This window comes from Manacus candei, unplaced genomic scaffold, assembly GCF_025592945.1.
Source record: "Manacus candei isolate 608988 ecotype Guabito, Panama unplaced genomic scaffold, ASM2559294v1 h1tg000023l, whole genome shotgun sequence".
Lineage (NCBI taxonomy): Eukaryota > Metazoa > Chordata > Aves > Passeriformes > Pipridae > Manacus > Manacus candei.
The window spans coordinates 9053045-9080407 of NW_026138071.1; the positions used below are offsets into that span (position 1 = coordinate 9053045).

The 27363-nt window shown below is 37.6% G+C and overlaps 1 protein-coding gene across 2 annotated transcripts; it reads right to left on the reverse strand.

Moving 5' to 3' along the window:
* Positions 1–101: 101 nt before the first annotated feature.
* IFIH1 (interferon induced with helicase C domain 1) lies at positions 102–26267 on the reverse strand. Of its 2 annotated transcripts, XM_051787259.1 has the most exons (16): positions 25586–26267; positions 23658–23814; positions 21798–21974; positions 17942–18022; positions 14354–14574; positions 13388–13598; positions 11480–11697; positions 9822–9938; positions 9224–9347; positions 8893–9129; positions 6767–7023; positions 5189–5338; positions 4319–4480; positions 3834–4024; positions 1078–1171; positions 102–977 (listed from the first exon to the last, which is right to left on the reverse strand). In XM_051787259.1, exons 1-16 carry the CDS (start codon positions 26033–26035, stop codon positions 795–797), a joined length of 3030 nt encoding a protein of 1009 aa, XP_051643219.1. In that variant the 5' UTR covers positions 26036–26267; the 3' UTR covers positions 102–794. The 2 variants fall into 2 exon arrangements, with proteins under 2 accessions (XP_051643219.1, XP_051643220.1); XM_051787260.1 differs by lacking the exon at positions 1078–1171 and having other exon boundaries at positions 815–977.
* Positions 26268–27363: the final 1096 nt, after the last annotated feature.

Consider the following 27363-nt stretch of genomic DNA (forward strand, 5'->3'; position numbering starts at 1 on the left):
AGTTAGAATACCATTACCCTTTAAATTTCTAGGGTGAAACCATGGTGTTGGTATTGTCAAAATACTTCCAGTGGAAGAGAAAAAACAGTATGAGCATTGGCAAAGGTAATTATAATAATTTATTGAAAAACCCCCATACACCATTATGTAGCCAGTCTAACAATCCTATGAAATAACACAGAAAGTCACTTTGGCAATGTGCTTCTCGGACATTAAATTGATCAATTTCAGGTTAAAGGCTTGATTTTTTGAAACGTCTTCTAAAGGAAACTTAATTTCAGTCTGTCAAAATGTGTGAGCTTACAGCTAAGTATATGAGGGGAAGAATTCAGTCAGGAAAACACTGACAAAGTAACAGCGATTCAGAAGTAACCCTTGGGTAATCTGTTCCCTTTACATGGCTCCTCTTTTGAGATACTTTATCTTCAAAAGGAAGAAAACCATAAAATAATCACCATGGCACATCTCAAGCTGTCTCTTCAGTGTTCTGGGATTGACAACAGGTCATCTAACACACTTTTGAAGCACTGTCACTTTGTAATGAAGAGACAGGAGTTTGTTCCATGGATACACAACTTCAATTCATTTGTTCATCTTTATCCAGGAGTACCAGTGCAAATCTGAGTGCAGGTGTGACTGTCCTTCTCTTTCCTTGTTTTTCTTTTCCCCTTAAACACAGTTTCCTCATGGCCAGGAGCTCTCACACTGTTTATAATGCAGCACTCCCTGTAGGACACAGGAACTTCTAATGAACTGAGAAAGTTGAAAAGGGCTTTTATTTTCATTCTAAGGCCTTAATCTTCATCACTTGAAGGACAATGAGCTGCATAATCAAAACTAGGAAACCTGATGGGCAGTTCTCCCCATTTCTTAAAAATTTGCTTTGTTGTTTTCTTGTCTGCAAACACAACCACAAAATTTCTAATCTTCAGACAAGGTAGGTCAAGGCTTCGGTGAACCATCATATTTCCCCAAGCCTGTAAGTATAAGAAAATTACATTTCAGATAAAATAGACAAGATCATTAGACAGAAATAAATACAACAAAATAAGAGTAAGAAAATAAGATGTTCCTCACTTGTCCACAATCTTTACATATAATTTCCCCATTTGTCTGGTAATCGGCATGCTTATCTTGCAGTGTCTTATTTTCTCTTGTATGATAAAGGCTTCTGAAAAACAGTCAGACAGCACCCATCAGAATACACTGGTCATTCAATGCTACAAACACACAGTGACTACAATTGCTGAAGACAGATATGAAACCTAAAAAGTCATAAACTCTCTAACTGTTGTGTACATTGAGGAGTTGGAGAAAATGCAAGGTCATACTTCATGCTCCTACATAATGATGAAATATATGTATAATCCATGTCTCTTCACTGTATTTCAGGAGCTGCATCCTTCCTCACAAGTCTAAAGTAGGAGCAGAAGGCTCTCTGTTATAATAGGAGACAGATCTAGTTAATTTTTTTCAGGTGCTGTGGAACTGTCAAAGAAATAATACCTGAAAGTTAGAGGTTTTCTTTTTATTCCCTGTAGTTCTACATTAGCCCTTAACAGAATGATTTGGATTAACTCTCCAGAGCTGCAGGGTATGTGCACATTCTTGCATCATTTTATTTAGGGAGTACTTGATCTTGATGGTTACTATTAGCCTATGCAGAGGAGCTATAAGAATAATTACCTTGTATTTGAATTGTCAGTTAACATTATGCTGACAAGGCAATTTCACAGAAAAACACTTTAATATTTAGGGCTGCTGCTCAATTTTAATTTTTCCAATATGTAGGTACTAATTTCTCGTACCTCTTCAAAATGTCTTTACAAAATATACCAATGATAGGTCTCAAAGAAATGAGAACTTTGGTGGGCAGTATCTTGGTACGATGGAATGGTAGGATGGTCTCTGTTATGTGATAGTAAAGCACATCTGACTTGGCTTGTATGATACCCGTTACAAATTTACTATAGTAAGTAAATGCAAATTAAGTTGAATTAAACTATTTTCTTGAGCTCTTAATTTGCATTATAAGTTGGAAAAGAAGGTAATCTGCTGCCATCAGGTCAGTGAAAAGTTTAACAGAGTTTAACATAAATGGCTTCATGAGAGGAAAGTCCTGCTTATCAAACCTGATTTCCTTTTATGACAAGGTAACCCACCTGGTTGATCAAAGGAAGCCAGCACATGCAATCTTTTCAGATTTCAGTAAAGTTTTCAGTACTGTCTTCCACAGGATTCTTCTGGACAAAATGTCTAGCACACAGCTGGATATACACATCATGGTGGGGGGGTGAGCAATTGGCTCACAGGTTGAGCATAGAGGGTAATAGTGAATGGGGTACCATCAGACTGGAGACCTGTCACTAGTGGAGTTCTGCAGGGCTCCATCTCGGGCCCTGTGCTCTTCAACATCTTCATAAATGACTTGGACATAGGACTGGAAGGGATACTAAGGAAGTTTGCAGATGACACAAAACTGGGAGGAGCTGTTGACTCCCTTAAAGGCAGGGAGGCCCTGCAGAGAGACTTGGGCAAATTAGAGGACTGGGCAGTCACCAATCATATGACGTTCAACACGGGAAAGTGCTGGATTCTGCACCTGGGATGGGGCAATCCTGGATGTATGGACAGACTGGGGAATGAGATGTGGAAAAGCAGTGCTGGGAAAGTGACCTGGGGATCCTGGTCGATGGCAAGTTGAATATGAGTCAGCAGTGCCCTGGCAGCCAGGAGGGCCAACCGTGTCCTGGGGGCATCAGGCAAAGCATCACCAGCCAGTCAAGGGAGGGGATTGTCCTGCTCTGCTCTGTGCTGGTGTGGCCTCACCTTGAATATTGTGTGCAGTTTTGGGCACCACAATATCAGAAAGATATTAAGTCATTAGAGAGTGTTCAAGTGAGGGCAATGAAGATAATGAAGGGCCTTGAGGGGAAGATGTATGAGGAGAGACTGAGGTCACTTGGTCTGTTCAGCCTGGAGAGAAGGAGACTGAAGAGAGACCTCATGGCAGTTACAACTTCCTTGTGAGGGGAAGGGGGGGGGGCAGGCACTGATCTCTTCTCTGTGGTGACCAGTGATAGGACCCAAGGGAGCAGCCTGATGGTGTGTCATGGGAGGTTTAGGTTGGATATCAGAAAAAGGTTCTTCACCGAGACGGTGGTTGGGTGCTGGAACAGGCTCCCCAGGGAAGTGCTCACAGCACCAAGCCTGACAGAGTTCAAGAAGCCTTTGGATGATACTCTCAGGCACATGGTGTGACTCCTAGGGATGGTCCTGTGTGGGGCCAGGAGTTGGACTCCTTGTGGGTCCCTTCCAACTCGGCATATTCTGTGATTCTGTGATTCTGTTTACCAAATTAGATAGCATCAGAAGCATCACTGGGAGAACTTAAGGGGGTGTGTCACCAGTGTGAACATCCTCTAAATACACAATTGTCAATGCCCAGCATGTGGCAGTATGTTATTTAAGTACCTGGCCATAGGCAAACTCTTATCCCAGGTCTGTTAGAATTGTAAGACCACTTACACTGTGGAATACATACCATACTACATAGTAAGTGACCTATTACCAGGTCTATTACAGATTCTATTACCACAGAACCTGTATCTTTTTTTCAGTTTCAAACTCTATTCACCTTGAATCAGGGGTAAGAACAAACATTTCATTCAAACTCCTTAACTGTAAATTCTATAGAGCCTAGGACCTGACAATATTGGAATAATCTTTTTTTTTCCTCCCAGGGCCTAGAGGGTTACAGGCTCTTTTAGAGCCTTGCTGAAAAGAAAATCTGTTTCTGCCTGAAAGAGATAAAGTAGTTCATAAACACTTACTGGAAATCTTTTTTCACACTGACATGATGCATGTTCTCAATAACTTGTATGTCTTCTCCAGAACATATAGTTTTGTGGCAATTTTTGCATAAGAATGTTATTAGTGAAGGATTTTTCTTGTATGTCTTGCGCTGATCTTTCTTTGCCTTCATTTGTTTTTCCACTATACTTTGCAACTGGAAATTCTGAATCTAGAAACAGATCAGTAAGACCACTGTAACATTCTGGTGGAATGACAGCAATAGTTTTCCAGTTATTTTACTGAGTTCACTGACAACATGACTTCCAGTCAATTTTCCCCCCTTACCAATAGAAAACCAGACCTTTCTAAAGGACTAGAAAACACAACAAATACTTACAGAAGAATTCAAAGCCATATGTAGTAACTAATATTATTTTAAGTTTTCCTTCTCTAAGTAGACTTCAAATAGAAAGTATTTCATACAATATAAATTAGTGGGAAAGTGCAGAGTTGTAGTAAATACCTTGTTTAAATACTCTTCCTGTGGCATCTTCTGGACACGCTGAATGGCCTTATACATCATTTTCTCACGGAAAATATTAACATCTTCACGTTCAACAGCTCCTGAGCCACTCGGAGCCACAAGAGCATAGGTGCTCTCATCAGCTCGAGCTCGACCGCGAGCCTACAATTTGCGAGCAATACAACAATAAACAGCACAATGTTCCCTATGACATCACACAACATTTTTTCCTAGTTTCATGATGGAGGACATGTATTATTCCTTATGCAGTGTCTCCAAAGAGCATTTTTTTTCTATTTAACTCAGACAGATAAAGAATCAGTGAATAACATATAGTGTTTCTGCATTATTGTCAATGATACCTGTGAAAACTGCTCAGAGATTTGTGATTAGCACATTTTGCAATGCTTAAACTGTATTTTGTCACCAAAATATAAACATGCATTTAAATATTAAATATATAAATATTTGTGCTCACAAGTTAAATGAGAGCATGGTCAAACTGATATTCTGATATGTAATTATCTCTCTTTAGCTGTTGGTGGTTTGCTGTACATATACTGGTGGTACAAATTCTCTGATATCAACTGGTCTGATGATCATATTCTCATACCTTTTCTACTAAAAGAGCTTACTGTTTATGTAGAACTTTGAATGGATGCTACACCATTAAAACATGGAGGCAGATTTTATATTGCCTACAGACTGAGGGTGGCAACTGGAAATGAACCTTGTTGCAAGAGCGTTTTCTCTTTTAGCCCTCAAGTATTTCAAAATTATTTCCAAACACCAGGTATATGATTCACCATTTGCACATTCCAAACAGAAAAGCAGTATTAAAAATAAGTTGTGTGTGCAGAAAATTCATACCTGCACCATAGCAATTTCATTGGTGACAAGGCCATAGCGAATAACGATGTTACACTCTTTGATGTCCAAGCCTTCCTCAGCTACAGTAGTAGCAATAAGTAAATTTAAATTTCCACATCGGAATTTATCAATAACTTCCCTTTGCTCATTCTGTAAATTAAAAAAGAAATAAAAAATCAGTATACTAACTTTCAGTAGAAGTTTCTTTTTTCAATAACAAGTTTCAGTAATTATAGTCCCATCATTTCCAAGTTGAGTGTCAAACGTCATGTGGCTTTAACAACTGCATTTAAGCACCTTGCAAGATCACAAATGAGGAGTTCCTATTGAATATAATAGGTGTTTAGCATCTTTTTTTGAGGGAGAAGGGAGCAGAAGCCAATCTTTTTAAGGTAACTGAGCTTGGGAGTTTGTAGCCTATGTCACAGGTACTAGGAGATTTGATAATGTAGTTGTTCTATTGTTTTTAAAGTCTTTAAATACTTATTCAGAAGTCTGGATTTCTACCACTTCAGTCATGTCCAATCAAAGTATAGGCTTCTAAGTCTAGCTCCAAAGCACTTAAAATTGCCCATAATAAATGGAGATAATAATTTTAGTGATCTGGGGAGCACCAAAAAGCACAACAATGATACACTTAAAAAATAAAGCATCCAAAAAATAGACTTCTGAATCATCTGGGTATTGTCACCAGCTTGAGCAGAGGGACAGAAACTTGCTATTTGCTATATTCAGTTTCAAAATGCAGAAGCTATTGTTTTCTTTGTGCAATGTGGGCTACAAATTAAATTCCAGGTTTCCACGGAAAACAAGCAACTTTTTGAGGGAACAATTTCTAACTTTTTTTGAAACTGAGAGCAGCTGAAGAAAATGGGTTCTGCCCAACAGTAAACCACACCATTTTTGCTTAAAAGCTGAAGTAGCAATTTTTTGGGGAGTAAAGAGCAGAATAGAAGAGAGGTTTCACAATACTAATGTACTTTGTTTTGAAAATGTTTAAATTGCAAGTGGTGTATGAAATCAACACAATGGTACAAGATGAACACAATTGAGTGTTCAATTGTGATATTTTCATTATGAATTCTGGCAAGTTATGGTTATGTCTCAGTGTGAAGCATGCATATAAGCTGGTATAATTTGATTAAGCCACGGTATTAGAAAAAGACAAGCATATTCAACTTTGTAATTTTATTTTTTAATTCAATAACTAAAATATCATTTTAAATACTGTTGTCCTGATAAGTATAAACTCATTTTATGATTGCATTTTTTCTCTTTCCATTTTGTTTACTTTTCCTTTATATGCCTCACTACAGCTTGTGCCCCTTTTGACTATATACTACTCTGGGCAATGGATGCTGATTACTCCTATTGCCATAGAATCCATAACCAAAAAAACCTTCTTTCTTGTGGAAATGAAATTATTCCAACATTATTATTCACCTATCCAGCAGCTTATGAAGGTAAGTTGCTAGCAAGTATGAAACCAGAACTCTAGGCTCCACTGGTCTAGTAATAAACCAAGCTGTTTTCTGAAATCATGTACAAGATGCAATGTTGAAATGTATGGTTCTGTACCTGAGTCATGGGTTTCATTTCACTGTTATGTCCAGAGCCGATAAGATAATGGGCCTTAATTCCCACTTCTTTAAATTTTGGGTTGTCTTGAATCCACTGGAATAGAGCAAAGGCACTTAGACGAGTCTCTGTGAAAATAATTCCTCTAGGTTCCTCAGTCTTCGTGAACTCCTCCATTAAAGTATTTCGCAACTTTATTAGAGTCTCATTTTCATGTTCTGGCTTTCCAGCCAACTTTTTCAGCCACTTCTTTTTTGCTTTAAAAATAATGGATGTAAATTAAGAAAAAGTAACCATGTAAAATTACAGCTCTAGAAAAAACCCTGCAAATAACAAAGCAAAGAGCAGCTTTCTATATAATACTCTCAGCATGGCTAATTCACATTCAGTTTGAAGAACTGTGGCATACCAGTCATTTTTGAAATGAGTTAATATGCATTAAAAACACACTAATCAATCAAATAAATTACCATTATTGTACACTATACCTCATGGTGAGAATAAATCAAAGGAAAAAACCTTTCTATACAAAACAAGTGGTACAGTTAAGTGCACTGTATTAAAGGGCTAAATATCAGCTTATATTTGCAAAATAGTTTTAAAATAATGGAAAAAAGACTTACAAGAAGAAACAGATTAATATGCACAGCCTCAGAGCTGATAATATTTTTATAAATTTAGACATAAATTGTCTTTGGGACATTAATTAAAGAAGGAACCTTCATTAGAAACATGTAATATAGTACATATCAGGATGAGCACATTTTATGCTCTTAGATGTTTCAATATACTCAATATAAATGAATGACTCTCTTCAACTGGCTCTACTGACCATGAGCAGGGAAGATTCCTCATGTGTTCTCATTTTTAAAAAAACTTCTAATATTTAAAAGTGTAGGTCATTGTCAGATGATTATGCAAACTCAGCAAGAATACTTTAAGGTGGGGGCCTTGTGTGTTACTACTCTCACTGAAGTCATCACCCTGTGCAGATTATTGCAGTGCATCTAGTCCAATGCAATTGTACTCAACGGCCATAAAACTACACCACCACCTAGAGAGTGGCTTTCTGACTAGTCTTATTCATATTTTAGAATGTAATCAAACATATAGAAAGCCATACAAAAAGTAGGTAGATACAACAAACTCCCACAATTTTCCCCTTAGTTAAACCTACACTAATGTCTCCATGGGGTTTATCCCCAAAAAATGAATTTTGCTCTTAAAAGATGAAAAATTTTAGTTTTTCTTCTATTACTCCTGGAACTTTTAGTAGTAAAATCATAACAAACTGGAATATAATTTCTTTGAAATTTGTTTATCTGTGGAAATAAAAACAATCTAGAAAACTCATTTTCATTTTGAATTAACTTTTTGTTCTTAGAAATAGCTCAGTACTGAAATTCTAAATAAGGGGGCATAAAGAAAGTATGAAGAGTTATTAAAAAAACACACTGACATTATATAACCTATTTTTATAAGTTTTTTCAACATTTCCTGAATTTCTCAATGATCACAGTCTAAATTTGAAAAAACAAAAAAGATTCATGAGTCAAGGACTGAATGAATCCCAGTTCCAAGGTGAATGATCTGAGAAAAAAAGGCAACTAACTTTGGTCTTTGAGGCTTTATCCTTTGTTTAATTCTCTCACTAAGTGCTCTTTACCTGAAACTAACTCAAGGTCATCACTCCTATTTCTTAGTATAAAAAAAAAATTTGGTAGAAAGCATTGGTTAAGAACCCATCATTTCATTACTTTTGTATTCCATTTGCTCAACCTTTTGCCCCTCAAGAGTGTCTACTGGAATACACATTTTATGTATCTGTCAGAGTTTCCTCAGGGACACTTCCTTGGAGGAAAGCAGAGAACAGTTTTTACTTACTGGCAGCAAAAAGAAAGAGCCCTTAGGCCAGAGCTGAGGAACTTCTATTACACGTTGTGACGTGACCCCACTTTGGTGTTGTTTAATGTATTCAAAACTGTATGAACTGGGACATCAAGGTACTGTCATAATAAACAGCACAGCAATCTCTAGGATGTAATAACTAATGGGCCCATGCAAACCATGCTAGTGCATAATTATGGATTTCAAATATTAAATATCACAATGTATTTCAAACTTACCATGAAATAAACCTATTAGAAATTCATCTGTTTCATCCTGTTTTGATACAGCTGGTTCATCGTCATCATCATCACTATCACTCCTTACTGTCTTCTTACTTTTCTCCTCCTTATAAAAGTTATTTAGGTGATTGTATGCATCCACCATTCGGATACTGTTATTTATCAGGAGAGCATCATTGTATTTCTTCAAGTGTTCTGCACAAACACGTTCCTTGCGTTTTTCTTCTTTTGCAGCTAGAAGCGAAAAAAATACAAAACCACAAAAACATGTCTGTGTATAGAATGACCCAAAGAAATCCAAAGCTGGGTATATTTGCTATGCAGTTACCTCTTCTCTCTTCTCTGATCACCCACTGTTCATATGTCTGAGTTCCAAACTCGGATTTTGGATAGAGCTGGCAATAGTTTTGTATTTCTGTCATGATCTCAGTAATTTTCTCTCTAAATGGATCCTAGAAATACATTGATTAGCAAAGTAAGTAAGCATCTTCTGGCAACAGAAGTACTTGCCCAGTACCACACTGAGTAATTTTTTAAAAAGTTAAACCTCCAATTAAAAAACAAGTAAGGTTGTTAAATACATTTAGTGTTATGGAAATATATAGTTCACAATATTAAACAAATTATATTGTGAAATCACACTTTTTAAACAGAATATAATGTCACTCCAATACAAACATATCAACTATGGTTCAGAAGGTCTTTTGACCAGACACTTAAAAATTTAACTGACATAAGTAAAAAATTAGCTCTATTTAACTTTACTGATACTTTTCCATACAGAGGAAAGCAACAATATTCAAATTAGGACTATGGATCATCAAAAGTCTATAGAAAAAGAGCATTGGGCAAAAGGTTTTGATACCATACAACATCCTTTTAAACAGAAATACAACTTTAATACTGATTTGTTTGAAAAAACTTACCCTTTTTTTGTCATTTGCAACCACAGTCTTCTTGGACGGCTCCTTCACCTGATTCTTTAACTGGTCCTCATGCTCTTCAACAGTCATAATTCTACATGCATCAAGATTGGCACAGATCTGGGAGAAAACCAAATGTTATTTCTTTAAATATTGAATGAGTTATTCCACATGAAAACTGAATTAATGCAACAGGGTTTCTCATTTAGATATTTATATAACTTTATTATCTTCCTAAAAAAAATGGATAGAGGCTCTATCAGCATAAGAAAGGCCAAGTCTTTGAAAAGGATTTGAGATAAGCTGCACAAGTTAATTTTTAGGCATGAAAAATGATTCTTGCATACAGGAAAACATTTGTAGATCGGAGTGGAAAATAGGTATTTTGAAAAAGAAAATATAGTATCAGTACTTTGGAAGAGTAGATTTTGGAGCACAAAATAAATAAAAACAATGGTGAAATAAAAAAAAATTAAAAAATTTCAGGATTAATTGTAAAAGTAAGACCTGTTATGAGAGTAGAAAATAATTTGAAATTATGATTCTTGGAACAGGAAGGCAGAGAACATTTCTGTGCTAACTGCACAACTGAACTGGACTTTTCTGCTTTTGATCTCTTCCAAGGAGAAAATACATACATGTCTGTCATTGAGTCTCAAGTAATAAGGGGAAACCTTACAATTTTTATGAGCAGAGAAAACAAGAAAGGAAGTCTGGCAGATAACCTTTGTAATGTCTTCAGCTGTAGTTATCTATTTCAGCTTGCATATTTGGATTACATTTGCTTAGATACAAACTCCAGCATCCTATCATTAGGATCTCAGAGCTGATGAAAAGGAGTTTTCTGCTTTTTCCATTGAAAGTAAGTTTTGCCAAAATTTGTCACAATTCTACCTACTTCAATACAGAATAAAAGTAGAATAGGTCTCACCTATTCAATATCACATTCTGTTCTTGTGCAAGTTACTAGTCAGGAGATTTCACTGGAGTCTTTTGTATCACTGGGCTTTTGTATTACTAATGTAAATCCAATTAATTTCAAGTAAAATATAGTTTCTTTAAGTATAGAATTTAACAAATTATCTCTGTTCCGGTGTTCATGCAACTCCACAATACTCCCCTTTCAGTGAGTAATTATAACTGAAAAAAACAAAACACATTTGTATGCTACCTGTATCTCACAAGTGTTTTCTGCTTTGTATAAGTATTCAACATTGTTTTTCATTTTTTTGGTCCACACAAAAGCTCAGCTTAGTCACTCTAGATATGCAGGTATAAAATACATCATCTGTCTAGTGTTTAGGAATACACAGTAAATTATAATCTATCAATGGAAAAATAAATGTTTTAGTAATTGTAAAACCGTACTACATTTTGGATTTCTTGCCCCTGATCTTAACTTCAGAATGTTTTTCAAGTGAGGCAATCTTTTTACTTCCTTTTCAACAACCTTACTTTCCTGTAACGTAAACTTTATTTGTATGTGGATTTCCATTAATTTGTAGTGGGTCAATTTTCTGAATGCCCATGAGCTGAACTTCCACATACACATGAAAAAAAAAAAATTAGATTGTATATTTGGAGCCTAATGCCGACTTTAAAAGTTCTGCTTGAACAAGACAATGGCCCTTTGATGGTTTGCAAGTGTGAGAGCTATTTACTTTCAGAATATGGTCTTCAGCTTTTGAGTAGGATCTTGCGCCTCCTACACCAGGTGAGGCTGTAAGTCCCAGAATCTGAGGCTGTGGGATCAGTGGTTTGTTTTCTTTTGCCAGCTTCCTGTTCTTCATCTTTTCTTTTAAGTAACGTCGCATTATATTGTTGTAGACACCTTCCTTCTGCGTGTGATGACACTCATCAATAATGATAAGGGAAAAATCTGGAAAAAAGAAAGACTCCTACAATTAACAATTTTATTTCAAATGTAGAATTTGTGTGACTAAATCTTATAACAGGTAAGGATGGTGTTGACTAATTAATGTATTAGGGAATTGTAGTGCTGGAGGAAAGTGTGGATGGAAGCTGTACATATATGCACACTGTGATTTTAGATTTGGCAAAAAGGGTAAACATTTGGTAAAATACAATTAAGAGACCCCCTTCCATTTCACTAAGGCTGAAATTCCACATAACATGTAATGCAGACCTCTGTGGAAACAGATGAAAAAAGAAAGCACAGAAGTTTGGAATAAAAAACTTACAACTAATTAGGATGATTTATATAGGCTGCAAGTTAACCAAGTCACAGCCATAGAAATGGAGCTGGCTGTGTTCATGCTTTCTTGGCTTTGGTCCAGCTAAACTTCCTAGCACAGGTGTAATAGTACAGAGCAAAAATGAGGTGCAGGGCCACCTCAGCTCTGGAAAAAATGTAGCTCCTTATGAAGGAAACTTGGCAAGGTGTGCAACCCATTCAAAACCCACTTTGTTAGACAAGTTGGTTGGGACTTAGCCCAATTCTAAACTGGTCAGCAGTTCCAGTATAAATGTTCAGATGCCTCTATACGAGATTACAAAATTATTCAGATTTAGGAAAGTTTATTAATTAGGTGCAGTGGAAAGGAAATAAGAATAAGAAAATCTCTGGTACTCTGCCTAGGTTAATAACAAGGCATTCTGAAGGAGGAGAGGCAATTCTGATGTCCCCAAGTGGCTCTGCAAGAGTTACTTTGGATCAAGCAATACTGCAGTCAGCACTAGGCACTGACAGACACAGACTGACCCTCAGGTTTCTCTGCTTTCTCTGTAACATCCAGGCTAATACTTCTTTTATCTCAGGTCCATTATTTTGAATATCATAGCTCTCCCCTCAGCTACATCCTGCCCCATCTGAAAAGGATTTGATTGCATGCAAATAAGAGGGAGAAGTTAACTTCTCACAGAGGAAGGTCACTGCAGCCCAGATCCTGGAGCTGAAGTCATCAGCTGTTCCATTATTTCTACGCCACTGTCACATAATACCACTTCTCTGATCTCCCATAGATACCTGCCACTTTAGTATTCTGGGAAAACAATCTTGCCTCTTTATATTTTGTTTTCAAATTCCTTCATCTGTTGTAGGAAACTATTACATCTGCCAAGCTCAGAGAGACACACATTATAAGTAATATCACTGTATGTTAGCAAAATTTTAAGTTTAAAGAATACTACTTTTATAACAGATTGGCTTTTATCTTGTGTTCCATTGTATTTCTCAAACTACAAACTACATTTGAGTTTTTATTATGGTTTTTCTCATCCTGTTTATGGCTTCTATGTGATAGGACTCAATGCTCTACCAAGCTTGTAAAGTGGAACCAGTACAACTGTAAATGCATGAACTTGTGCTTGAGTGAGATAAAACAGGAAGCGTAACAAATATTTAGTACAAATGAACTATAAGAGTCTAATTTTGGCTTGAAAAATTTGCATGCTCATTAATTAAGATCTGGTTTTGACTCCCGCTTGCATTTATAAAATGAGTAAATTGAAAAAAACCTACTGAATGTGACACATTTTTACTCTGCAATTTTCCAGACTTGAGACATACTTTTATTCCTTCTGTAAAAATTTCAGAATTAAAAACTTGCCTGATAAGTGGACACCTTCTTCATCTTCTTTGTCTGCATTTATCAGTGAATTCTCAAGGATTTGTGCTGTACTGATGATGACATCATTTCTTCTGACAACTTCAGGAAATGAGATTTTCAGTTGACAATCACCACTTAAACCAATAACCTGATACCAACGCTTCAGGAATGGATGAAACTCTGATTCTAAATGCTGTTGTACCAGTGGTACCTGAACAAAAGTTTCCAAAGAATTTAAACCAGAGCATATACAGGATTAAAAATACATGCCTATTTGCCAGAAATGTTGTTAGCCGAACAAAACAAAACCAAGCAGTAAAAATCCCCAAACCTATTTCTCCCCTCCAGTTTCCCCTGTGAAACTTTTTTTGTCCCAAGAAACTTGGTTTATCTGTGCCTTAGAAAGAATGAACAAGCCATGCATGCTCTGGCTCTTTAACTGAGCTTATAACATGCTATAAAATTTACTCTTATAAGAGGATATGGATATTGTTTATTATTTCAATAAAGTTCTTAAATGTGTTTCTATATTTTAATATTACAGTAGAAGATTAATTTATATGCACTAAATTTAACTGTAAAAATTACAGCCGCTATCAGAAAATCTGAAAAAATATTCCTTAACTACTGTGAGACTCATTAGATGGCCTTCATTACCAAACTGAAAGACAAAATGGGAAGAATATTTTTATTTTTTAAAATTCATTCTAATTTGAAATTTTACTTTTTAAAATAATGTGGTTATTAGGGCACATCTAAATTTGCACTTGCAGTGGGGTACACTGAAATAATTTGAGCTTGCACCAGGACGATGATGCAAAGGAGATGACAGTCTAGAGCTGTGTGTCTTTAACATAGCTACATCTAGAGAAGCTGCGAATTGTGTTTATATTCATTTTACAATGTCTATATTAACAATGCATGATGTTTAAAAATTATTAGTCTTAAAAACGTGGACTAACATACCTTATTAACAAGTACTATGACTTTTCCAGGCTCTGATGCTCTTTTCTTCTTATCCAAGTGATCTTTAGTAATGTAAACAGCCACTCTGGTTTTACCAGTGCCTGTAGGGAGACATATTATAATATTCTCCCCATTTAGTGCTGGCTTTGCAACTTCCATCTGGTAATCTCTCAGGGTCAGATCTGGCTCAGGTGAAGCTCTCCTCTCCTCTTCATCTTCATCTAAGGGCAGAAAGAAATATAAGTATCAAACAGGAGGCATAAAACATATGTCAGAATATTGAAAAAAAATTTCAAAGAGAAAAATACTGATTTACTATCAAGTGTCTTCTGAATAAATAGAAACAGGGTATATTAGGACAGACAATGTTACTCTGTGGACCTGTGCAACTCAGGATCAGAACTGCTTATATCCAGTCACCAATCGGAATAGGTGGAATAAGCCACAGTATGTCTTCACCTGTCTATGTTGACATGACTGCTATTATGTATGAATTCAAAGATACGGTTCAGTAGCACAGGGACCAACAAAAGTTGTGTTCAGAGCTGCAGTATTTATTATAATGTAGTCAAATTTATGTGATGTTCTCCTTCATCAATACTGAAATTTATTTGGTCACAAGGGAGCTACTTTTTTAAATACTTCCAAGAGTGGAGCCACAGAGAGAAAAAGAGATAGGGACCACTTAAAAATGATGAAGGGACTTAAAAAATATAAAGATCAAATAGATAAGAAAATTCAACTGCCCATACAAGACAGAGCTAACTGCAGAACATATCACACCTAGTCATGGTAGATTATGTTGCTTCTTAGCCTGACTCATACATAATGCCATTGAGCTGTTCATTAAAAAGCCATATACATTTGTCACCTAAGGCCAAAGCCTTCCATCTCTCATTTAAAATGAAATGGCAGAGTTTAGATCTATGGCTCACAGATGAAACAAACAGTGTTCAAAACTTAAAAGTAGAAAAATGTTGTTGAATTATTTCAAGCAGTAAGAAAAGCATATAAAGTCTCTTGAGTTTACATATATTTAGGGAGTCAGAAATTATATATACCTTAATATCAGAAGGATTTATTTCAATGGAGTTTTTGTGTTTTTTTTCCTCTACAAATATGTTTAGATCACCCTCCATCTATTAACTGCCCTCAGTGAAGAAAAGATACAAATTCATTCTACTAGACAAAAAATGAGAGAAAAAAAAACATATAGTTTTGTTCCCTGATATCATTTAGTGAAGAATCATGAGGATTTTATTATCACTGAGACATTACACACAAAGTAAGTATATTTTTCTAGTATTCCTGATTCCATTAAATAAAATTAAACTAACAAAAAGTAATGAAGCTTGATAAAATACTGCTGATGGAAACATCTGAATGCCATTCTTAAGTGTTTTTTGCTTGTTTTGCCTTTTAGTGTGAGTGCAGGGCTACCTGGAACGCGGGGAAATTTGCACGAAAGAGTACTTGCTGTCAATTATCTGACTTCTACTACTCTCTTTTGAGGAAGAACGTTGTTTGCTTTCTGGTTGGCTAAATTCAATAGTTCAATCATATTGAAACTAGCACTTTATCACCCATCTGTTTGGTTAAATTTCAGTTCCTTAACATCCTCAATTAACGGTGTAGGCCTAAAAAATATTTAACTTAGCTCTTTCCTAACTTCCTCAGCCCCTGTTTAGACAAAGGCTCACACAGGAATCTTTTCACAGATTAAAAAATGTAATAATTAAAGGATTTTCATAATGCACAGTTTAACTTTAGGGGAGTTGTCTGCCCTTGTACAAGGCTCATATGAATTGCTAATTCCATTTTTTCTTAAATGTGAAATGATCCTTGCACAGAAAACTGGAACTGAATCCACATGATTCTTTGCATTAAAATCCAAAACATATCAATGTATTAAGACACCATCCAAACATCTTTGTTAATACAGCAGCCTCACTGCAAAATTTCAAATTATAAAATCCATAAATATCTCAAAGTTCATCTGCATCTCTTTAGCAGATGCTTAGTTGTTCTCACTGAGTTTACTAGGCGTGATTAAAAAGCATAAATGTTTTTAAAAACTTTTTAAGTAGTTGTTTTTAAAGCCCACATGTAAACAAAACATATAGAAAGTAAACACTGGAAAAAAAATCTGTTCTGCATTCTTCACCAAAGTGTAGTGATTTTTTTTTTTTTTATGCTGGTTACTAGACATAGTAAATGTCCAATTTACTTAATGGGAGATATTTCAGGAATCTTAAAGTATCAGGCCACACATATATATGTGCTGCCACACACCAGCAGCCTGGATTGACCTGACCAACTGATACAGTGTGACCACTCCCAGAACAGAGAAGTTTCCGTGCCCAGACATTTCATATGACACAATGAGGAAAAAAATACAATGTGACTTATGAGTCTCCTCAGTTCATGAAGAAGTGTAAAGTGTATTCTCAAGAGTTAGCAATACATAGACTAAAATCTTAGCTAGAGTGTAGCAATTTAGATCTGAGCTACCCTAAATTTTCTGCATACTTATAGATTATGTGGATTTTAATATTTTAAAAGCTTGAAACTAAAAGTATTTATAGTAAGTACTTTGCAGGCATATCATATATAACATTTACATGATGTTTATAGGTTTATTAGGCAGAGCTGGCCTGAAAGGTACCCAAATTGTTTCTAGCCCTTTTACAAGACACAGTCCCAATACAAATTTTAGAAAGGATAGATTCCAAAGAGTAGCTTTTGAATTCTGTGTAGGCAAACAGGCTGATCACCATGGTGGGCAGCTGCAAATTTGTTCTGCCTGAGGTCTAAGATTTGGGAGAAAAAAAAAAAAAAAAAAAAAAGAAGAAAAAATATTGGCATGTCATTTACAACAGCAGTGTTTAATTAGGCTCAAACTATACATAGCAAGATAATACCTGTTTGCTAAGTATTATGTAAACACGGCCCAATATCTAGTTTAAAACTGTATTTAAAACTTGCACATGTGTTTAAATGTGGGATTTGCAAAGATCTTCAGATAGTAATCCCCATTGATTAGGTTGCTTTTACAATTAGGGCTACTAAAATACTTAGGTAGAACATAGACCTTCATTACTGTTCTGCAGGTACCCTGGAAATGCTTCTGCTCACAATTAGATACTTCTAAAACATGTTCTATTCCCTCTCACTTACCCTGTGCAGGGACCAGGCACAATCTACCTCCTTTCTGAGAGCAAAAGACACGTCTATGTGGCAGCATTGTGAATATCTGTACAGGTGACTGCACTGGATGACTTCTGGGAGTCTCTTCAGCCCATGTGATTTTATCATTCTGTCTCACTGACTATTTCATATGATGACAATGTCTAGAGACCTACTCAGACAAGCTCAGTAAATCAACTCTTTTGGGGGCTAGGACTTAGGTCCAGACACTTAAAAATGGCATCTGTTTTCCAAAAAAATAAGAGTAAGTCTGGCATCTAAATACAGTGAAGTAGTGTTCACAGTGAAAGCCTTCCACTAATTTTTGTTCCAGACCATTCACAGAGTGCTTCCCCTCCAGAGCTTATTTTGTAATTTCTAAATAACAGAAGGGAAACATACCTGAATTGCTGGTTGTGCAGCTCTGGCCCAGGTTTTCACTGAAGTTACGGACACTTCCATCTCCTATGGAGACATCTGACTCTAAATGAAAACCACAAACAAATGTAGTATAGTATATTTGCTGTACAAATATTAATAGCAAAAGCATATTGTTTGCTCGCTTCCTAAGCTGTTAAAATAGGCTAGACGGTTATCAGGCAGGGATGGCTGAGACATAATTTTCTTTGTCTTTGTAAACATAAAAATATGAACAATATAATTCATTTTCTTATGGAAGAAAATACGGAGTGGAAGATTAAAATCCAAAACGTGGCAGAGGTAAGGCAATGTGGGTCATGATTCATTGTTTGAAAGCAAGAGTCCAGACCTGCATGATCCCCTCTATCCTCTCTATCCTATTTTATCTTTTCAGAAGAGTGAAAATCCAAAAAAAAGTTGCTTGCAAACTGAACATTCTCTTTTACTCCCTGTAAGCCACGAGAGCTATACCTGTAGTAGAATAAAAACAAAACCAGAGTTCTCAGTTTTCTTTTTCTTTTTCTTTTTTTTTTTTTTTAAGTTTTTTCATGTAACAGGGAAAGAGCAAACCATAGTTCCCAGGTAAATACAAGCAGTGATGAATTATTAAATCTTCCAAACTGTTTGCAAGCAAAAGCAGAGCCGGGATGGGGCCGCCCTGCCTGGGAAGTCCGCGAAGATATTCCCGTGCTGAGCTCTCCCTCTGCTGGGCGATCACTGTGTTACACTGACTTGTTTTTTCGGTCACCAGCGTAATTTAAACAGCCGGGTTTCCCCCAAATCAGTCCTCTGAATACCTAAAGAGACACCCAGTTCTTCTAGAAAAGTCTTCTGCAAACTGCTTCATCCTGAACTTACCTTAAGGTAAGCTTAGGTCAGCTTACCTACAGCACTCTGCAACTGAGCCTACAGTGTGCATACGAAATCAGTCATTGACTGATGTTTTGCTTAATCAGCTAGTGAACTTGAGTTATATCAAGTTCTTTCCAGTGAATACCCTATTATGGTCCATATCCATATTTTTCCCAATTTATTGTCCCCAACAAATAATTCATAAAGCAAGACAGATTCTGTGAATGAGAGTTTAGAACTGAAGTTACAGTGTCTTAAAAGGAGCTCCTGAAATATAACTACAAAATCTTGGTGAGGTGGAAATTAAACCTAGTCTGCATTCAGTAAATTTATGAAGCTACCTTAGCTACCACTAGGAGTCACGTATCAATAGTTTTTCTAATATAACTGTGAAAAGTGATGCAAACACTTGTCCTGCTGTCCTACAGTTGTCATCATTCATTCCATATAGACCACAGAATCTGATCCCACTATTAATCACCATTATCTATAGGAAGTGGTACGATAGACAAGGGCATTGAAAACTTTAAGCACCTAAATTAAGCCACTCTTCTGGAAATCTGTGCAATCAACAGAAAGGCACAAAAAAGAAGAAAGCCTCAGCAGTTGTAAGCCATGTTCCAAGACCTGTGACAAAACTATTAAGTAGCATTAGGGAAAATGAAGATGATACTGCTATCTCCCATTTTTACTTTCTAGGAATCTATATAGGATAGGAATGAGGACAAAATTAAGATTCTATGTATCTATTCCATATGGTCTCCCATCTAAAATCATCTAAGATGTAAAAATATGCATTCATAAGGTGTTTTGTACATAATTATCTGAATAACAATGTGCAGTATGCATTACACTATAATATCTCAACAGAAAACAACAGTGGTGAAGTGAGATGCAAAATAATCTTCCAAATGGAAGGTGAATAAAGTTCTCCTTTTTCAACTGTCTCACCTTTCTTGAATTATTTTAAAATAAAACAAACTAAGAAAACAAACAAACCAACCAGCAGGCATTTCCAAAACAATGAGATAAAAGAGTCTAACAGCTATTTTCACCACTTTTGCTAATCTTCCTTTAGAGTGCTTCTTGCACATTGTAATGTAGAATATTCCACAGAAAGATTTTCAGTCACTTTGCACTGACTAATTAGTAAGTATAAACACAATGGAATGCAATGAAAAACAAGTCTTGAAAAACAGAGCTGCTATAATTTAAATTGTTTTTTGTATACATAACTGTAGCCTTAATCCAAATGTTTCACTTCTGACCTTGCAAACTTATTTGCTTTTGTGTTGTTTTGTGTGTGTGTAGTTTCTTTTGTGTGTGTTTTTGCATGCACAATTTTTCTTTAGTTATCTCTTAGACTAAATGATCTACTTCTGATTTGCTTTTATGACCCTGCTGCACTCATACCTTCTGACTCCCTTTGTTTCAGCTATTCAAATAAACAGGTCAGAGGAGGCTTCAGATACAATGCAAATTGGAGTAATTTCAAGTGATTTGAGAAAGCTTCTTTCTGCTTGAAATATGTCCTTTTCAAGACATGAAAGAACGGTGGGAACGTACTGCAAAACTGACAACACTTGACAGCATCAAATTGCAAATCAGGTAGGTTCCCAGCATACTTGGAAGTAGAATCTGGGCTCCAGTTTTCAGCTGCCTGGTTTAAAAATAGTCTTACCAGGTCACAAGAAAGGATGGAAATGGAAAAAGAGTTGAGTGCAGTTAAGTGTGTGTACAAGCACATACAGATCGAAGCTTACTGCACTTCAAGATGGCTGATGTGAGCCTGTTCCTCTGCAGCCATGTCCATGCAGCACTGTCTCCTGGCAGTGCCTGTTACACTGCATCTGCTCTGCTGCTTTAGTTCAAGTCAGAAGTGCATGTTTACAGTGAATCTGTCAATTGTCCCCACTTACACCACTTTGGTTCATATCACAGAGCTGGTTTAGATCAGAAGAAATTCATTGTCAGCTGAAACAAAATGTTTCATGTGTTCCAGACACTTCACTTGCAGGTACACAGTCCAGACTTAAGTCCACACCAGACTTAAGTCAATCTGAACCAAACTGACAGAATCCCTGTACTAAGTACACTCTCAGGACCATTTCAATGAACAGATCTGCTCAGCTGCACAAACTGCTAATACCCATTATATATTAATTTCAGTACAGTTCATTGCTGAGGAGACTGTAGTTTTCTGTCCAGAATTAGCTTGTGGCAGGCTAGTTAATAACTAATAGATCTAATTATCTGTAACGCTCAACCTGGCAAGAGTCAAGTAGAAGATCAGGCTAATAGCAATGAAAACCTACCCTTCGTGAGGCCCAGTAAGAGCCTTAGCCTTGCCCAGGAAGGATTCCAAGTAACAATGAGGATAATTCAGTCTAATCCATTTTGTAATTATCCTTAAATATTTGGCACCTCTTCTTTATACTGCCAAATTATGTTCTAATCCAGGAAAACCAAGCTGGTATTTTTGCTGTAGTCAATAACTCAGTATTTGCTATGAAGCATTGTGATACGCTGTTAATATTATGATAAGTGAGAAATAGGCTACTACTGTTGTACACTGAAAGGCTGTAGTTTTTCAGAGCCAATTTTTTAAAAATTTATTCATGTTTGATAAAAAAGAGCAGCCTTAACTGTCTTACTCCTTTGGCTGAGTAAGCTCACTAGAATAATTTCAGATAGGATTTGTCTCAGTTGTAACTATTGTTCAAGTTCCATCTGAACTTGTAACACAAATGAATGGCTCCTTAATCATGCAGCATATGTTTGAACCATTGGTTCCCAGCTATGTTTGGGAATTGTTGCTGCTAATTGCTGTTGCTCTCAATCAACTCCCAAGACATGTTTTTAAAAGTAGATCTGTGTGAACAACAGGCCACAAAAATTTCTAAAAATTTGTACCAAGTTCTCTCAGTTACCTGCAGTTACTAAAGTTTAACTGGTACCAGCACAAAATACCATTTAGTCAACAAACCTGAATCTACAGAATTCTCTCCCATGGATGTTTCCAATACACTGTTCTCACTGATGAAACTATCATTCACATTTTCTTGCTGTTTCAAATCCTCCACTGTGGCATATCCTGGTTGGCTTGTAATTTCTGTTTCTTCATTTGTACTGTTCTTCATCTCATTTTGTCTATTCTCTGTTCCTAGAAAACAAATAGAAATTCTAAAGCCCTATAAAACATTTCATTGCTTTTAGTGTGGAGCACAGAAAACATAGAACTAACCTGTATTCATCATGTACATAATGGCATAACATACAGTCTTGGTCTTGACTCAAACACAATAGTTTGGAATTTTGACATTTTTATAAATATTAAGATATTACTCTGTAGTTAGAAATTAAATTTAAAGAAACAAATAGATTTATTTTTATAAAGTTCTCAATTTCTATGTGTAGGCGTCTGCTAATAACAATGTGGTTTATTGTAACAGATCATTGATGATCAACCTGTAGTGCTAAAATGTAGCACCAGTCTTCTCCTTCCACAGTACCCAAAGAACCTGTTCTCAGTGTTTCCTGTCCATGACCTTATGTCAGTGGATGCTCCAGCACCACACACCTGACGTATCTACACGCACACAGGATTGTGTACATGGAAGATTACTTCTGGCAAGAGCCACACAATTTATGGCTTACATATTAGTCTGTACAGTTTCTTTTAGGGCCTGCATTGCCCAAGGTTACAGAGAAACTGTGGAATAAATGCATTCATTCAGTATTCCATCAAAAAAACCTGAATTAAACTTAAGTTTTACCCTATATCCTCTTCACTGTACTGAAAATTTAGAAATGCAAAATTTGAAAAGAATTGAAAATAAAAATATGAAAAAAATATTAATAATTTGCATGTTTGTTAAATATTTGCTACTCTGGATGAAACTGAGGACCAGAATTAAAACTAGGACCACAATAGCAGCTTAGTTGCTGAGCCATTCCCAGGATCTGTGTTTCACTCAGAATGATCTTCTGAGGCTCCATCTTGGTTGGTCTTGACCTGCAGACTGCAATGCTCAACCATCTTTAAACTGCATACTCAAATACAGCAGCTGTGTATCTGTGTCTGGCAGAACACAGGCTGATTCCTGTCCAAAACCTTCATCCCCCTCTTACCCCAGCCTTATAGCGTTGATCCATATGCAGCAACTAAAAGCACAGACACATAGTTCTGGTGAGCTCCTCAGGTGAGCAGGCTGAAGCTGATAAATGGGAAATCTATTAAAAAATGTTAGTCTCAAAAAATCTTATGAAATATACGTGGAGTACAGTAAAAATGAGGGATGGAGTATTTGGGGGTTGCTTCTTTTTTATATTTTAGAATCCAAGGGAGCACTATGATAATTTTACAATATTATAATCATCATACAGGAATAAAAAGTAGTGGCCGCTTTAATAGTTTATTCTATTATTGATATACTTATATATAGTATATACTTATAAGTATAAATACTTACATATTTAAGCACTGTACTGAAGGAGAAATCCAGGTAAGGTCAGTTTTGTTTGTTCAAATTAAGTTTCAGAATATTTTTTATGAGTGATTATAAAAACATCACACTGAAAACCGATAGGATTCAGTTTAATTACAACTGAATACATACTACGGCAATTCTCATACTGCTTAGTAAGAACTTTTAGTGTTTAAAAATCTATTAATTAAGCTGTTAAATAACTTGATTTTTAAATCCCTGGACAAGTAAAAACCTTAGTCCCAGGGTCACAGTGAAATCAATACGATGGGAAACTTACATTGTTTCTTAAATAACAGCACAAAAAAAAAAAAAGAGAGATATTAAAAAAGTCAGTAGTAGTGAAATAAGATTATTACCTCCTGTATTTCCACTTAAATCATCTGCCAGGTCTCCATGTTGGGTTTCACGGAGAGCAATCAAAAAAGGAGAGAACCAATCTTTCTTCTGCATTATTCTGCTCAGAAGCTCCCTTGCACCCTCTCTGTTCCCACGATTGTCAGTAACAGTCTGGATCTGGTGGAAAAAACCCACAAACAATCATCGTATAAATTCTGGAAATGGTTCGAGAAAGTTAGTAAGAATAGGCTAGGTACATTTCCCTGTCATCATTAAAACATAAAAATAAATATATGAAGCAGACCTGCCCCTAATCAGAAGAGACTTACTGCAGTTTTGTCCAACCTCATGTTTATCCCATATGGTTTCAGGTGGGATATATAAGACTTATGAGATCTGAAATTTAATTGGAGAGACTGGTAGTACTACACAATGGTTACAATAATAAGAACTATATAATAATTATTAGTATTGTGGAATAATAATTGGTGTTCAGACTGGTTTAGGGAATAAGCAACTTTGATTAAGGAGAAGTCATGTCACACATCTTACCAAAACTCAGACTTAATCTGTAACATGATCTTATACATAAGATAGAACATGTCCCTTCTTAAACTCTGGCTTTATCATCTCAATTCCCACTTAAAAATACAATAACTAAGCCTCTAGAAAGTCACTATTGCCCTCAAAGAAGCTATGGAAAAGTGTCCCAAGGCTGTCACAAGCAGAACTTGACAGGCAATCACACTAGAAATGAAATGATAATCCCAAGAGCAAAGCAGCCTGAGATAGGTGTTCAGTCCTCAAAGGTAATTTTCTTGAGGCTCACGAATCCCCCATCCTGATATACAAGGAAATGGGCAGACATTGCCGTGGGAACACCTGACTGAGATTGAACACTAAAAGGAAGTGCATGGGAAGTGGGAGTAGGAAGAGGCATTAGGAAAGACTAGGCTCCATTGGAGTTGAAACTGACAGGATTGTGAAGGGTAGTGAATGGCTTAATGGAAATACCAGAGGCAAAAAGGTGGTCTGGGGGATCACAGGGACCCGTTACCAGGGAATGGAGCTGGTAACCTCCTAAAAGGCCTCTGCATCCACCTGTGTGTTACCATGCTTGACTTCTGATTCATTAGGGTGTAGCTGATTCTTGCTGCTACCTGACAGTCACAAGACAAAGTTATGTATGTTCCTGTCATTTAACTGAGACAGAGTACAAAACTACCTCAAAAGTGGATGCGAAGGCTCAGAGTGCAAATGTGATGTAGCACCCTTTGTTTACCAGTTTTCCCCTTATTGCTCTGGCAATTATTAATTTAATGTGTTCTAACACCATTTCAGGATATACTTTTTTTGGGTTTCAAGTAAGTTTCACACTCCAGGTAAGTAATTTTTAGTCAAATGGGATAAACACTGGCAAATGTCTTTATCAAAGGTTAAAACTTCCTTGTTCTTGTCAAACTGGTATTTCTGTTCACCTTATTGTCTACTATGACAGTCTTTAGTGAACCTATGGTAAAAAAAGGGGAGACAACGTCTTGCTTTATTTTAACTCAAGTATTCTTTAGGACTTCACAGGCCATTGCTACTTCCTAGTATGATTCAAGAGCCAGAAGATACTTAATGACACTTAATCTCCTGAGCCTAAGGTCTGGGGCAAAATAACAAGTAACAGTAAAGCCTGGCATATTTCCTCCAGTGACTTGGTTCATGGCATTTTTCTTTCACAGGTTCTTAGCTGGCATCCCACCTGCCGTCCCATTGTCAATGGTCTTCATTGGCTTACCTGGAGCCATTTCTCCTTCCCCCCAAGTTTGGGTACTCCCTGTTCATTTTTGCACTTACTAGGCCATTTCTAGTTGTGGTTTCCTACGTGCCGCACCCACACTGGGGCTGGGCAGTTTCTGTGACACTGCCCGGCACCCAACCTGGTAGGTGGGCCACTTACCCGCTCCAGGTCCTCCTCCTTGAAGATGCCCATTTCCAGGCACTTCTCGGCCACCTGCACGGCCCGCATCCTGTCCACCAGCGTGCTGTAGAGCAGCTGCACCAGGTGCACGCAGAGGTCGTGGTCGGCCTCTTCGGCCGGCGAGGGCAGCTGGCTGAGGCTGGGGTTGGCGTAGCAGGCGGCCAGGCTACAGCCGCCGTGCTCCAGTGCCTGCAGAAACTCGTGGAACCAGCCGCAGCCGCGGGGCCCCCGCTCCACGGCCCGCAGCAGCTCCTCGGCCCCCGCCACAGCGCCCCCCTGCAGGAGGGCCGCCCGCACCTTCTCCCTCTCCTCCGCGCTCAGCGAGGGGAGCTGGTCCAGCACGGGCTGCACCTGGATGAACTGCTTCAGCCGCGGCCTGAAGCAGGAGATCATGTAGAGGAACCTCTCGTCCCGGTCCCCCTCTTCCATGGCCGCGCTGGCGGTGCCCGGCGCCCCGGGGCTCCTCCGCGGCCGCGGGAGGACGGCGGGGGGCGCGGAGTCTCCCCAGGTGCCTCTGCCGGGGCTCCGCAGGCGGGCTCGGACTCGGCCTTGGGAGCAGCAGGTCCCCTATCCCCCTCCGCGTCTCCTCCGGCGAGCGCCGGGCCGGCCCCACTTTATTGCAGAGCCAGCGTCGCTTTCGCTTTCGTTTACGAGAGCGCTGTGTGGGGCCGGGACACGGTGCAACGGGGCGGGGGCACTGCGCCTGCAGGGAAGGGCACCGCTCAGTGCCAGTCCTCACTGTTTAAACCGAAACCTTTAACAGTAACTGTGAGTTTAAAAACCCATTCATAAACATAAATGTCTGTCACTTTCCAGCTCACGAATTTCCCGCGCCGGTCGCAGCGTGTCGGGGTTCCCAGGCACGCACCGACAGCAGTGAGGCGCTCGGGCCGTGACTGAGGCTGTTGGAACGTCTCTCCCTGAGATGTGGTTTCATCCATAAGGTAGACGTCACTGAGTTGCAGAAACAATCTTGGTTTCCATCTTGGGGTTTTCAGGAACCTCAGTGTGATTTTGAGATAAGGCAATGTTTTGGTCCTGGACAGCTCAAGAGAAACACCGAAAAATTGGAGAGAGTCCAGAGGACCAACTGGATTGGAGAGACTGGTACATGTTGGAAGGAACTGGATTCATAAAGTCTGGAGAAAATGAGGCTCAAGGGAATTCCAACCACAGATGTCCAGGTGTTAAAAAAATAAACTACTTATTGGTAGAATTGGCTTTTGAAGTTTCAGGGTGTGATATGTTTCAATGATCTCAGACCTAGGGGAAGATTAACAAAGCTTGAGGCAAAGGACATAGGACTGATAGCGGGCACAAAGAACACAGAATGTACAGCCCTCAAGGACATTTGATAGAACTCCCAAAGTAAGGAAGAAACTAATAAAGCCAACTTAGCAGTTGTGCTGAAATCAGCTCTGACTGGATAGAAGGTAATACCGACAGGAGAAGATTATGACTACCAATTCAAGAAACCCATTGGCTCAAAAGAAGAGAAAGACAGAGCATGTGGATTTATTAGCATAAGAAGTGAGGCAATCATTTAACCAATAGAAGATAGAATACTAATTAATAAGTAACTTGCAGCCAATGAACATTAATGCCTTTACTTGCTAAAATGTATAAAAAATGTTGATAGTCATGGTGCTGTCTTTGTGGCTTTGCCACCCAGTACCCCTTCCTGTGCAGAACTGTAAATAAATCATACACCTTGACTTTGTGTGTGGATTGGCCTCTTGCCCACCAGGTGAAGGAAC

Coding starts and splice junctions, on each gene's coding strand:
- IFIH1 (XM_051787259.1), bottom strand. CDS start 26,035: ATGGAAGAGGGGGACCGGGACGAGAGGTTCCTCTACATGATCTCCTGC. Junction 23,815..25,585: donor AGGAGGAGGACCTGGAGCGG/GTAAGTGGCCCA, acceptor TTTTTCCACCAG/ATCCAGACTGTTACTGACAA. Junction 18,023..21,797: donor AGAGAATTCTGTAGATTCAG/GTTTGTTGACTA, acceptor GTTTTCATTTAG/AGTCAGATGTCTCCATAGGA.